Source organism: Penicillium paradoxum (assembly GCF_028828445.1).
Source record: "Penicillium paradoxum strain IBT 22861 chromosome Unknown utg000006l_segment0_segment0, whole genome shotgun sequence".
Classification (NCBI taxonomy): Eukaryota; Fungi; Ascomycota; class Eurotiomycetes; order Eurotiales; family Aspergillaceae; genus Penicillium; species Penicillium paradoxum.
In genome coordinates, this window is record NW_026643184.1 from 812,164 (window position 1) to 824,781 (window position 12,618).

The window sequence follows — 12,618 nt, forward strand, 5'->3', positions numbered from 1 at the left end:
ACAAGTTCAATAGAACATACGCCAACATGATGGGATTTGAGGGTGGAGATGGTTACATACCTACCTCCTAGGTACGGAGTAGGTAGGTAGTCATTACATGGGCAAGAACCTACTCCACAACGGATAACATCCATGTGGATATCATCTTCTTTATCTCTCAACGGCAGACGGCCAGTTCTTCTCCTACTCCCCTCCTCTTTCCTCATCTCTCGATATTTCACCGACATAGCCCTTCCATGGCATATCAGTACCTAGAAAACTGGTCCATAAACTCCGGCAATCTCGAATATGCGAGATACTGTGGAAAGTGAGATAACACAAGACAAACACAGGTCTTATCGGTGATACAGGCGACGACGGATGCCAATTTTGACTTTAGGTGTATTGCCTTGTATCCTTTTCCGTCTTTCCTTTGTGGATCTGTTACTTCGGAGTGTACTTTCCCCAAGATTTAGACAGTTACAAAGAAAATTTAAGAAAATTTAATTGAAATGACAATGAAATGGATCATTAGGAGGTTAAATAAAAATATGGTCTAAGAGAGAAATCAAGAACGTTGGTGGAGTACAATATCACTGCTTTGAAAACAAGTCTAAAAGTGCTTCATACATAGAGCTACGCTCACACAGGGATCCTTCAAGCCGTTATATACACCTGGGTCTCCAAATTGAATACGGTTGACTCAAATAAGCCTATATAGATAGATGATATCTACATACATAGGGTCTCAAGAAATGACCCTTTCCTTCTTTGTTTTACGATTCTTTGAGGGAGAATGAAGGAGAGGACGCTAAGTTGGGATAGCAAGACTCGATAGATAGTAGGTAGGTAATCAATATAACTTTCATGAGTCGCATCGCAAGGCTTTCAAAAGATGATTCAACTTACTGACTTTTATTAGATAGAGCGTGTTTCTTCTTCCATATATTCCGCATCTTCTTTTATTGCTCTTTTAGTCTTCGGTTTTCTGCTGTTTGCATGTGCCTACGTGAGTTGAAACCCAACAGATGAATGCGTGAATTTAATAACGAGAACCATGTCATATTATTTCACATATCAGAGAATATTATGGCTTTATCACAACAACTGTATCCTTCCAAGTCTCGCAATCCGTGGTAGTGTTTCAACGCTTTGGATTAGGATTATATCTGATTTTTAATAATATTAGCATGATCTGGTAACATCGCCTACAAACCTTACTTCGGGGATTTGAAATCGTTATAAGACAACAATTATAGTGTTGAATAGGTAATATCAAACAGAGCTACCTTAGCCTACCTAGGTGAGGTTTATAGGCATCTTAAGATTAAAGCAACCTTGGAACATATCAACCTGGGGAGATGATACATGATTAAAGTATTAGGATAGAATAGTAGTATTAAAAGAGTCAAATAATGACAATCAAATCATGGACACACAAAAATATGTAGTAAATCAGTACGGAGTAAATACAACAATGCGATGTATTTATATCTCCCATACCAAATGTCACCTGATGCCCTGTTATCGTGGATCTTATCACTTAGATAGCAAACAACAGCGACACGATTGATTGTTTTGTTTCAAAGCAACTCCACATTTAAACAATTCACTATGCAGTCAACACCTAATAAGACTAGCAAAATCCCTCGACCTGGGACAATGTCACCTAATGTCAACCAAGGAAGCAAAAGCCCAGGCAGTGGAAGCTCTCAGAGCAAAAGCCCTCAATCGCCAATTGAAAGTGCAGCTATCCCTGTCCACGATGAATTTCCACCTGTCTCGCATTTGACCCAAGACCTTGAGAACTACACCTGGGAACAACTCCAAGGAAAATACGCTGATGTAATGGAGGAACACTGTCGAGTGGAAGAGAATCTTCGCGTCGAAATATCTAAGCTTCTTGAAGTAAGTTTTGGAAGCATACACCTTGCTTCTGTCTAACGAATGTTAGGTTTTCATGGTCTGGTCTCAAACCACCGTTACACAAGATGAGAATAGAGCTTTGAAGAGGTTGGACCTTGATCTGGGAACAGGAAACAAACGGCTAACTTTCTGCAGATTCAAGACTCAGATGCAGCATGTCCAAAACTCCGAAGGCAATGTCCAAAATAAAAAAAAGCATTGTAAGTATCTCGTACTCTCTTCGAACACAAGGTCTGATCATACATCTGCCTCAAAGATGCGGAGGTAGTGAAGGCTTTCCAGAACGCGCTCGCTTTGCTCAATGAACAGCTTAAGGTCTAAGCGCCGGATACATTTATGCAATTATGAGATTACGTCTTGTCCTCTCGAATGGATATATTTTATGAATGAGTTAAACCAGAGAGGAAAAAAAGCCTTCTGTACTTGAATTCTCTGGCCTAGGAACACCAATAAATGCACTACAGGAACGAGAATAAGAATGACAATCGAGACCTCAGAGAATCGGATGGGAGATTGTTACAGCGTAGAAGACTTGAGTTTTCCAACAGCTTTGGCCGCTAGGTTCTGATCCCAAGCCACCATCGTTGGCAATGCCTCGAAGATTAGCGCTGAGGGCTTTGACTGCGGACAGCTCGGGTTGTAATGTCTTGCCAGTTGGCATTAAAGCGTCTGCCGGTATTGGCTAATAAACCTTCCTCCTCAGCTTCTTCGGCATCCTCATCCAGTTGCGCCTCATCTAACTTAGGTGAACGGAGAAGGGAGGCAACGAAGACAATGAGATACAAGCCTACGGGGTCTGTCAATACGAAGATATCAAAATGCCACAAGAATCGGTCTTACCTAGGAAGAAGAACTGTGCCCAAAAGAATACCACCCCAAAGTACGGGTAGTGAATGGTCACTCGATTCAAGAATGTGCTCACAACACTGGGTGTGCAGACTTGTTGTGCAGCAGAAGATTTCGCCAGCTCGGAACATGGTTTGATGAGTTCTTTGTTGTTTGAGCAGTCTGCAACGAAAGGTGAAGGGTCACGATCACAAAATGTTTGTGGGCCAAACGTGGCATATTGAGGGGCGACTATCATCGAAATGGAATAATTCAAAGCTAGAATTATTAGCATTAACATGGCCGTGGCTAAGAGGAGAGCCTGAGGAGATGTGTGGCTTTTTCTGATTTGAAAGATTCTGATCCATAGGAAGCGGATGCCGACCACAGCAATTCCGACCACAGAGCTGCAGAAAAACAGCAACACAAGAAATGTGAATATAGCATAGTCAATGGGGAAAAACTTGGCGGATTGAACGAGCGCCCAGTTGACTGGGTTGAAAATGTTGACATGTGCGAGGATGTATCCACAACGATGCTTGCAAATCGAGTTTTTTGCTTTGTCAATTGCTGTCAAGAGCATGGATACCCATGTGAAGAAAGCAATAAATAGCAGTAAAATACCTCCTAGGAGCTTGAATGGGCGGAGAATAGCTCCAATCTTGTACCAAGCCTTCATCAACCAACTTTGACCCACGCCTTGATGTTCTTCGGCCAGACGTTGGCGGCGAATCAGGGTTCTCTCATCCCGCACTAGAGTATCAAGCTCTCGACGGTCCTTGGAGGATAGAAGCACAGGATCTCCAGCACATCGACCTTCGAGCTGCCGTTGTCGCTCTTGATTAATCTCGAGTTGTTGCGTAGTGCTCGCTAGCAAGGTTGCACTGGAGATTGATGGTGCAGTCTTTATCAGAGTGACTGGCAACAGGGCCAGTCCCACAGATGTATACAATACATAAAGACAAAGCCCAATTGTCATCAATAGCCCAAGGCTAAAGGTGAGAGCACGCTCGCCATCTTTTTGTGGGATATGTCAGTTTCGAGTATTCTAAACGGATAAAATAACTCACGATTGTCGGTCAGTAACCGCCTGAAGTAGTCCAGATCCATGTCACTTTTGCCTTGAACCGGGATGAAGAACCCTACTAGGAATAGGATCACAACAATCACGACGAATGAAAACGTGTATTTGAGAGCGCCCCAAATCCGTTGGCCCACGGTTTGCTCCCCTGCCTCGGTCGCAACCTCATCAAATTCCTCATACCAAAAATATGTGAAGGGAATGACCAGCAGACAGAGGAAGGCATCCAAGGAGTAGAGGAGGTAATAGATAATGGTCAGAGAATAAGTGATTCTGTCCACCACATCTTGTGTTGCCCAGTCCTTTCGTTGGCCCAACTGGGGCGACGTAGTTGATGATACCAGAGCAATATCAACAGGTAGCAGGAGCACAGTAGCCAGAAGACTGGTGATCGAAATGATGCAAGTCAAGGTGACTGAAGGTGAGCGGTCACGGGGAGTTTGGTAGACATAGATAAACACCGAAGCCACTGCTAGTAGAAGAGCTACCACTACTGCATACACAATCCAGATGAAAGATGTTTGAAGGAGCGCCATATTGAAAAGGAGCAGCTCACACTCTGCACATTGACGATAGTCTGCATGAATCGAGCACAGGGCCGATGTATCAAGTACAACAATCTCCTGGCTGGCAATGTCGTCATTGTCAATTGTACGCTAGCCCTTTCTTAGGTACATGCAGGAAAGGGCGGTGGGATTTGTCCGGCAGAACCTTTTAGCCGCTTCCAAGGTTGGTTCTGCCAGGCCAGTCAGCTGACCCACTTCTATCTCCGCTCTGCTTCGGCGAAGGAGCTACAAGACTGCATAAAACAAAAAAATCAATCTTGATTCTGATCAGAACTCGTGTCTTCAACAGGATTTTATGTGATTTCTTCATTTTCTCTTTTCTCCTCTATTTGGCACTAGGACTTCACACTCTCAGGTTTCTACTGAAGTTTGCAATTGCAATGTGCATCTCAAGCCATATCAAAAATACAACCTAGCCCAGTCAGAACTTTCCAAGAACTTTCCAAAACAAGGCATTTCGCTTAGCGGGCGGAAAATGCAGTGCTATACGGAACTATTGCCACCTACGGGGGTTACTCATGCTTTGGCAGTTCCTTTCACCTCACCAACTGCCAGAAATCTAATTGTTGTCAGAACCTCCCTGTTGCAGGTTTTCTCTTTGGTTCAAAATTTGCAGAAGAAGGACTTGGAGCTTCCTTTTTCAAAGCAACCAGAGACAAAACTCGTACTTGAAAAAGAATACCCGTTATCTGGAACCGTGACTGATTTGAGCCGAGTCAAAATACTGAACACTAAGAGTGGGGGAGAAGCCATTCTGATTGCAATCCGCAATGCTAAACTCAGTTTAATTGAGTGGGACCCCGAGCGTTATGGAATCTCAACAATTTCCATCCATTACTATGAGCGGGATGATCTGACTCGCAGCCCTTGGGTGCCTGACCTGAGCCGGTGTGGGAGCATTCTGAGCGTTGACCCAAGCAGTAGATGCGCGGTGTACAACTTTGGCATTCGAAACCTTGCTATCTTACCCTTCCATCAGGCAGGTGATGACCTGGTTATGGATGACTACGAACCAGAGCTTGACGGAGATCAGGACCCGCTGAGACACAGGGAGAGCAATGGACCAGTGCACCAAACACCTTATTCCTCATCTTTTGTCTTGCCATTGACTGCCTTGGATCCTTCATTACTGCACCCTATAAGCCTTGCATTTCTCTACGAGTACAGAGAACCGACATTTGGAATATTGTATTCTCAAGTTGCAACCTCCACTGCTCTCCTCCATGAGAGAAAGGACGTGGTATTCTATGCTGTATTCACGCTGGATCTCGAGCAGCGAGCGTCTACTACGCTTCTTTCGGTATCTCGTCTTCCAAGTGACCTGTTTAAAGTTGTGGCACTCCCACTCCCAGTAGGAGGTGCTTTGCTTCTTGGCTCCAATGAGATTGTTCACGTGGATCAAGCTGGCAAAACCAATGCGGTTGGAGTCAATGAGTTTTCTAGGCAGGTTTCTTCATTCTCAATGACCGACCAATCGGACTTGGCGTTCCGTCTCGAAGGTTGTGTAGTTGAGCGACTTGGTGGTGATAGTGGTGATCTCCTCTTGGCACTTGCATCTGGCGACATGGCACTGATCAAATTCAAGCTCGATGGCCGTTCTGTCTCCGGCATCGTGGTCCATTCTCTCCCAGCGCATGCCGGCGGAAATATTCTGAAGTCGGCCGCCTCATGCTCCACCTGTTTTGACGATGGAAATGTCTTTATTGGAAGCGAGGATGCCGATTCGGTGCTCTTAGGATGGACTTCTGTCTCCAAGAAGCAGATTGAGTCAAAGCAATCCGCAGCTGATGATGATATTTCGGATGATGTCGATGACGACGATCTTTATTCCTCAGCGCCTGGACTCACAGAGATCGATAATTCCATGGCAACCAACCACTCGACCGCCGAGTATTATAATTTTCAATTGCACGATCAGCTTTCTAGCATTGGGCCCTTAAGGGATATTACGTTAGGCAAAGCTTTCTCACCTTCAAACAAAGCAGTTACAACTGCTGCCGCAGAACTGGAGTTGGTGGCATCTCAGGGTTCGGACAGAGGTGGTGGCTTGGTGGTCATCAAACGCGAAATCGATCCTTTGACTACTATGTCTCTGAAAGTCGACGGTGCAGATGGAGTTTGGTCAGCCAGTGTTACACAAAGAAGAACCTCTGGCACTGACAATCCGTCGCGTCGATATGTGGTTATCTCTCGGTCTACCGAATCGGAACAGGAGGCGAACGAGGTCTTTGTCGTGGAGGAACAAAACCTGAAGCCTTTCAAGGCATCGGAGTTCAATCCAAACGAAGATTGCACGATTGATATTGGATCTTTGGCAGGCAATACTCGTCTAGTTCAGGTTCTGCGGAATGAAGTCAGGAGTTACGACATAGGTATGTGCCCTCGAATCGAAGGTCAACGCCGAAGCTAATATTTTAGATTTGGGGTTGTCACAAATATACCCAGTCTGGGACGAAGATACTAGCGATGAGCGCGTGGCTGTGAGCGCAAGCTTTGTTGACCCCTACCTCTTAATAATTCGCGATGATTCATCAGTATTGCTCTTGCAGGCGGATGCAAGTGGCGACCTCGATGAAGTTGCGCTTTCAAACGAGATCAACACGTCACAATGGCGCTCCGGGTGCCTTTATCACGATAATTTCCAGTCATTCCGTGCGACGGCCTCCACAGAAGGCGAGGTGCTTCTGTTCCTATTGAGCCTAGAGAACAGGCTTTCAGTAAGCATTGCACACAGAAAATTCCAGGAATTCATTCTAATCTCAATAGATCTTCCAACTCTCTGATATGAAGCTGGTCGCGGTCATTGAAGGGGTCGACTGTCTGCCACCCATACTGTCGACTGAGCCCCCTAGACGATCTAATAACAGGGAAAGTCTCACGGAGTTCGTCATTGCAAATCTGGGTGACGGTGTCAGCCTTTCGCCTTATCTGATTGTAAGAGCCACTTTCGCAGTTCCACGATTTGATTTCTGACCCAGGGACTATAGGTTCGAACCGAAAATGATGATCTCGTGTTCTATAGACCCTGTCTTGCAAATGCCGAACATGGTTCGTCTCGCCTGCGATTAATCCGGGAGCCAAACAATATTCTACCAAAAAGTTCAGAGAAACAAGCACCAAAGCAACGACTGAGACCACTGAGAGTCCTTCCAAATGTCTCAGGATTCAGTACTGTTTTTATGCCGGGAGCTTCATCAAGTTTTGTTTTTAGGACTGCGAAGAGCCCACCACACGTGATTCGTCTGAGAGGCGACTTTACATGTTGGCTAAGTAGCTTTGATTGGGCTGATGCTGGCTGCGAGAAAGGGTTCATTTATGTAGATTCTCAGGTCAGTCCCCGTCCATCGATGATGCTACTGGCTAATTTATCTATAGAGCTGCATCCGAGCTTGCCAATTGCCTCCGCAAACCCAACTTGACTATTCGTGGACATTGCGCAAAGTGCCAATTGAAGAGCAGGTTGACTTCTTAGCATACTCAACATCTTCTGAGACATATGTCCTCGGTACAAGCCATCAAGGAGACTTCAAGTTGCCAGAAGGTGACGATTTGCACCCGGAGTGGCGAAATGAAGGTTCGTGGTCAATCCTTTTGTCGCTGCTGCCGCTAATAATATCAAGAGCTATCCTTCTGTCCCAAGATACCCGAAAGCAGCATCAAGGTCGTCAGTCCAAAAACGTGGACGATCATTGACAGGTATGCCCCTTCCAAAATACCCCCAGCCACAATTCTAACGTTCCAGCTATCCTCTGGACCCTGATGAGCAGGTGACCGCAGTCAAGAATGTGAATGTTGAGATATCGGAGAATACACACGAGCGGAGAGATCTGATTGTTGTCGGAACTGCTATCGCCAAGGGGGAAGACATGCCAGCCCGTGGAACCATATACGTCTTTGACGTGATCAAGGTGGCTCCGGACCCCGAGAAGCCAGAGACTGGTCGCAAACTTAAACTGGTCGGCAAGGAGTCCGTGAAGGGCGCAGTGACCGCATTGTCTGGCATCGGCGGTCAAGGATTCATAATCGTGGCTCAGGGACAGAAGTGTATGGTTCGCGGTCTCAAGGAAGATGGAAGCCTTCTTCCCGTTGCCTTTATGGACATGCAATGCTATGTCAATGTTGCAAAAGAGCTCAAAGGCACAGGAATGGTCATCTTGGGGGATGCCGTGAAGGGACTGTGGTTCGCTGGCTACTCAGAGGAGCCCTACAGAATGACACTATTTGGCAAAGACCCTGAATATCTGGAGGTGGTGGCAGCTGACTTCCTCCCGGATGGAAACAAGCTTTACATGCTAGTCGCTGATAGCGACTGCAACCTGCACGTCCTTCAATACGACCCTGAAGACCCCAAGTCTTCTAACGGTGACCGGCTACTCAGCCGAAGCAAATTCTACACCGGCAACTTTGCATCCTCGATAACCCTTCTGCCTCGCACAGCGGTTTCATCGGAAATCGCCGAGACCGAGGATGCAATGTCCGATGAACCCGCTCTCCATCATGTTCTCGTCACTTCGCACAACGGATCCCTAGCGCTTGTGACGTCCGTCGCCGAGGAGTCATACCGTCGGCTATCAGCACTACAGTCTCAACTCATCAACACAGTCGACCATCCTGCCGGTTTGAACGCACGTGCTTTCCGGGCTGTCGAGAGTGACGGCGCCGCGGGTCGTGGTATGGTCGATGGCAATCTACTGCGTCTGTGGCTGAACATGGGCAAGCAACGTCAAGCCGAAATTGCGGGTCGTGTCGGTGCGACGGAATGGGAGATCAAGGCCGACTTGGAGACTATTGGTGGTGATGGATTCGGATATCTGTGATGTGCCAGAGTAGAAACCAAAAAGAAAGCACTGGAGCTTGCTCAATTTGTGACTGGCCTAGCCGTAGATAATCCTACTTACGCGGAGATATGATCAGCCCAAAATGGGTAATATATTGATGGCCATAAGAACATTTAGAAGGCTCTCATGCACCGAAGAAGCTCCATCCCGATATAGCAGAGATCATAACACAGTGGGATATAACCAGACCAAAAACCCCAAACCAGTAAATAAAAATCCCAATCCAGTCCGTGGGTAATCCAATCCAAACCATCCAAACCCTAGAATCCGACGTGAATAAAAGAAAGAAAGAAAAGAAAAGAAAAAAGAAAAAAGAATCAAGCCAAAACACCTTAGCACACCATTTTCGCCTGGTTGTACGGTTCAAACCCCAAGGACAAGACAGGACAACACTGGAGTCCGTGTCTGTTTTCAAACCAGGACCTTGGGAATCGTCCCACATCCATCCATGAGGATCAATATCAGTAACACGTTCATGTCAGCATGGAACCATGTGGGTTGTCGATGGACAAACACAAATCGAAGTCTAGAAGAAAGCAGGAGAGAAAAAAAAAAGAAGAGTGGTGGTTTCCCACAGGTTTAGAACACATCTTCTGCGGCAAAATAGCGTTTGCTGCGGCCTCTAGAGGCTACGAACTTCATTTCAGGCATGTTGGTATGATGTACCACGTGCGGCCGATAGACAGCGTCAACAGGGGCTTGCCAATCATCCAATCCAAGAGGAAAATACTCGTAGAGGAGATCGGTACTTTCGTTTGGAAAGGGGAGCGACGATGCAAATGGTTGGGGCAGATTAGCAGTCTCTAGCAAAGGCATGGATGAGGCAACACTTCGCGAGGGGGTTTGAGAGACAGCATGAGAAAGTTTACGCATCTTAGAGGGCGGCACGGCCTGATCCAAACTAAGTGACCGCTGGTGTGGCATCTCGGTGGCAAAAGGAGACACCATCTTTTGATCAAGGTGGAGATTAGGATCGCTGCCTTCTTCCTCGTCCAGCAATGACAAATTGATCGGCGCAGCCGCAGCGGCGGTAGTGGTGCTGGCCCGACGTTGGGACTCTGTGGCTTGGGAGAGCTGGTCTGGACTGGATTGAGGAAACATGGTCTGTTGGGGATGGGGCATGATATTGTTGGATGTGGTCTGCGGCATGGAAGTCCAGTCCGGCGTCGCCTGGGGCTGCTGCATAAGGCTGGGCGGGGGAACGGATGTCGTTTCGGGGGAGCTGCTTTGTGCGGGCTTCGCCTTGGCTGGAGTCACGCTGGCACGACGAGGAGCGGAATCGCCCGTTGGCGTGCGATTTATGGTGGAATTTGCGGAAGCGGCTTGTGCATTCTTTCGAGAAGCGGCGGCACTCCCGCTGAGTGGAAGATCCTTGCGCGATTGGAAGTTACGTGGGCTACGACCACGAACGATGACGGGACCCGACTGCACCTCTGAGATTGGGATCTTCGCACCGGTGGACAAAGTCGCCACCACCTTGAGCCGGACAACAAAGTGTTGCTGTAACTCCTTGCGGCGACCATTGTTGGCGGTCGCAACACGGAATTGTAGCCGTTTCCACGCAATAGGGAAGGTCGCATAATCCGAGTCCAAATCCTGGCCTGCCATGATGTCCAGCGGGATTGGGGGAGGTTCCTTCTCGATCTTGGCACCGGTGCTAGTAGTATTTTCCTCGGGCGCCGTGCCAGAATTGGCGGCAGCCGCAGAGGGAGTCTTCCAGGGCACCGAGATAATCTTCACGGGGTTTCCTTCCACGGATTCTGTCGCCGAGACGGTGAGCTCCTGAGCGAGGATCGGAATACGGTCGCCTTGGTCGGTCATAATGTAGCGCATGCCGCGCGGCAGAGTTACCGAACCGGTGATTTGAAACAAATTGCGACGATAGCATGTCAACTCAGCGCCTTGTTGGGGTGGGGCGTTTTCTGAAGGGGAGGTTGTATAAGGTGACTCGGCCAAGAAGAACATTCCATGCAACTGCGCCGACACCGATAACGAGGCTCGTCGCATTGAGTAGTCGAGGAGTGTAAAATGATATACCGGTAGTGAGAAACTTAAGAGTTTATTGTTGTGGTCGATCGACGAATCCTGGGGTTGCTCCTGGGGTGTTGGCTCAAAGGGCGCGGCCATCTCGGTAAAGGGGTCATCGTATGCAGAGGGAAAACGTCTTTGACCTAACAGATTAGGAGGCGCGAAAGCGAGATCCTCGCTGTTGTAGGTTAGTATTTGAGGAATCACAGTCGAGCGGAGTAGGATGATCCACCCCCTCTCGTCCCACTTCGAGATCTAATCACCCACCTCACAAAGGTCTCGGAATCAAAGTTGGAACGATGGTCAGGCAAATCTAGGCCTGACATTGCATTGAGATAATCGGCATTTTGCAAGTTCCCTAGTGACAACGGGCTGGCCAGATATGGCAGTGCCGCCATGGTATCGAAGCCCTCCATGGTGAGAGCTTGTGCGATACGGAGGCGCACGGGGTGAGAAAGATGGAATCAAGAGACAAAGAGGGGGAGAGAGAGAGGAGAGCAAAGAGGAGAGGCAGGAGAGGAAAGAAGCGAAGAACGAAGAGAAGAACAAGAGGTCGAAACGAAAAGACTGGGGAATGCTGCAAGCAAGAGAATAGGCTAAGGCGGAAATAAAGGCGGAGAGGACATTTGAGACGGAAGAAGGTAAAGTGGATAGGAAGGGTCGAAGAGAAAGAGAGGGCCCCCGAAGAGGGGGAGGAATCTCGACTCTCCAAACGATCAACGGATTCGGGGAAAAGTGGAGCCGCGGTTTTTGCGGAGAACGAACGCAGCGCTGAGTCAGGATTTCTATATTAATACCTACATACCTGTAGATCCAGGAGCGTTGACTCTGAGGGATAGGGACGAGGGCGTTCTGATATCCTGGACTCCAGAAGTACGGAGTCCATGGCTCATTAAACCCGCACTACCCACCTGCCTATTGGAGGACGCTTCGGGTCGACCTGAAAACGCCACTCATCTGCATAGAACACAAGGTACGGAGTACATAGAATCAGAGTGGCCACGAATCCAATCAGAACATCTTCCCTCTGGAATGGGGGAGAAACGCCAAATCAGGAGATTCGGAAGTTTGCCGGTGCAGAGATACTCTCAAGCTTTTCATGTGAGCCGTCGGTGCATTTACCCGATTCATTTTCTCTTTCCTTTCTTCTTTTCTTTGCTTCTTTGCTTCGTTGCTTCCTTGCTTCGTTGCTCTTTTCTCTGTTCTCTTCTTGCCTCTTGCTTTTTGCTTTCAACTCGTTCCCGATGCGGCCTCCCCATTCAAGTCTCGCATACGGCAACGGTGTCGACGGAGGACCATTCCCGGAATCGCAGATAACAGGAATGTGGGCACTTGTACAACTGAGGGATTTTCCCTTTTTTTTTGGTTTCTCTCG

At 47.7% G+C, this 12,618-nt stretch overlaps 4 protein-coding genes across 4 annotated transcripts; 2 read left to right on the plus strand and 2 right to left on the minus strand.

Moving 5' to 3' along the window:
• Positions 1–1,593: 1,593 nt before the first annotated feature.
• N7457_006781 (uncharacterized protein) lies at positions 1,594–2,226 on the plus strand (the record flags this gene model as incomplete). The annotated part of the gene is made up of 4 exons (XM_057177824.1): positions 1,594–1,887; positions 1,934–1,992; positions 2,041–2,105; positions 2,162–2,226. The coding sequence occupies 4 exons, from the start codon at positions 1,594–1,596 to the stop codon at positions 2,224–2,226; spliced, it is 483 nt and encodes a 160-aa protein (XP_057029568.1).
• A 281-nt stretch (positions 2,227–2,507) lies between these two features.
• Positions 2,508–4,347, minus strand: N7457_006782 (uncharacterized protein; the record flags this gene model as incomplete). Its single annotated transcript, XM_057177825.1, has 3 exons — positions 2,508–2,692; positions 2,746–3,747; positions 3,801–4,347. 3 exons carry the CDS (start codon positions 4,345–4,347, stop codon positions 2,508–2,510), a joined length of 1,734 nt encoding a protein of 577 aa, XP_057029569.1.
• A 505-nt stretch (positions 4,348–4,852) lies between these two features.
• N7457_006783 (cleavage/polyadenylation factor CFT1) lies at positions 4,853–9,194 on the plus strand (the record flags this gene model as incomplete). The annotated part of the gene is made up of 7 exons (XM_057177826.1): positions 4,853–6,749; positions 6,796–7,094; positions 7,144–7,311; positions 7,365–7,706; positions 7,753–7,951; positions 7,998–8,073; positions 8,120–9,194. The coding sequence occupies 7 exons, from the start codon at positions 4,853–4,855 to the stop codon at positions 9,192–9,194; spliced, it is 4,056 nt and encodes a 1,351-aa protein (XP_057029570.1).
• Positions 9,195–9,794: 600 nt separating this feature from the next.
• On the minus strand, positions 9,795–11,659 carry N7457_006784 (NDT80/PhoG-like DNA-binding family protein; the record flags this gene model as incomplete). The annotated part of the gene is made up of 2 exons (XM_057177827.1): positions 9,795–11,421; positions 11,511–11,659. 2 exons carry the CDS (start codon positions 11,657–11,659, stop codon positions 9,795–9,797), a joined length of 1,776 nt encoding a protein of 591 aa, XP_057029571.1.
• Between the last annotated feature and the right edge of the window lie 959 nt (positions 11,660–12,618).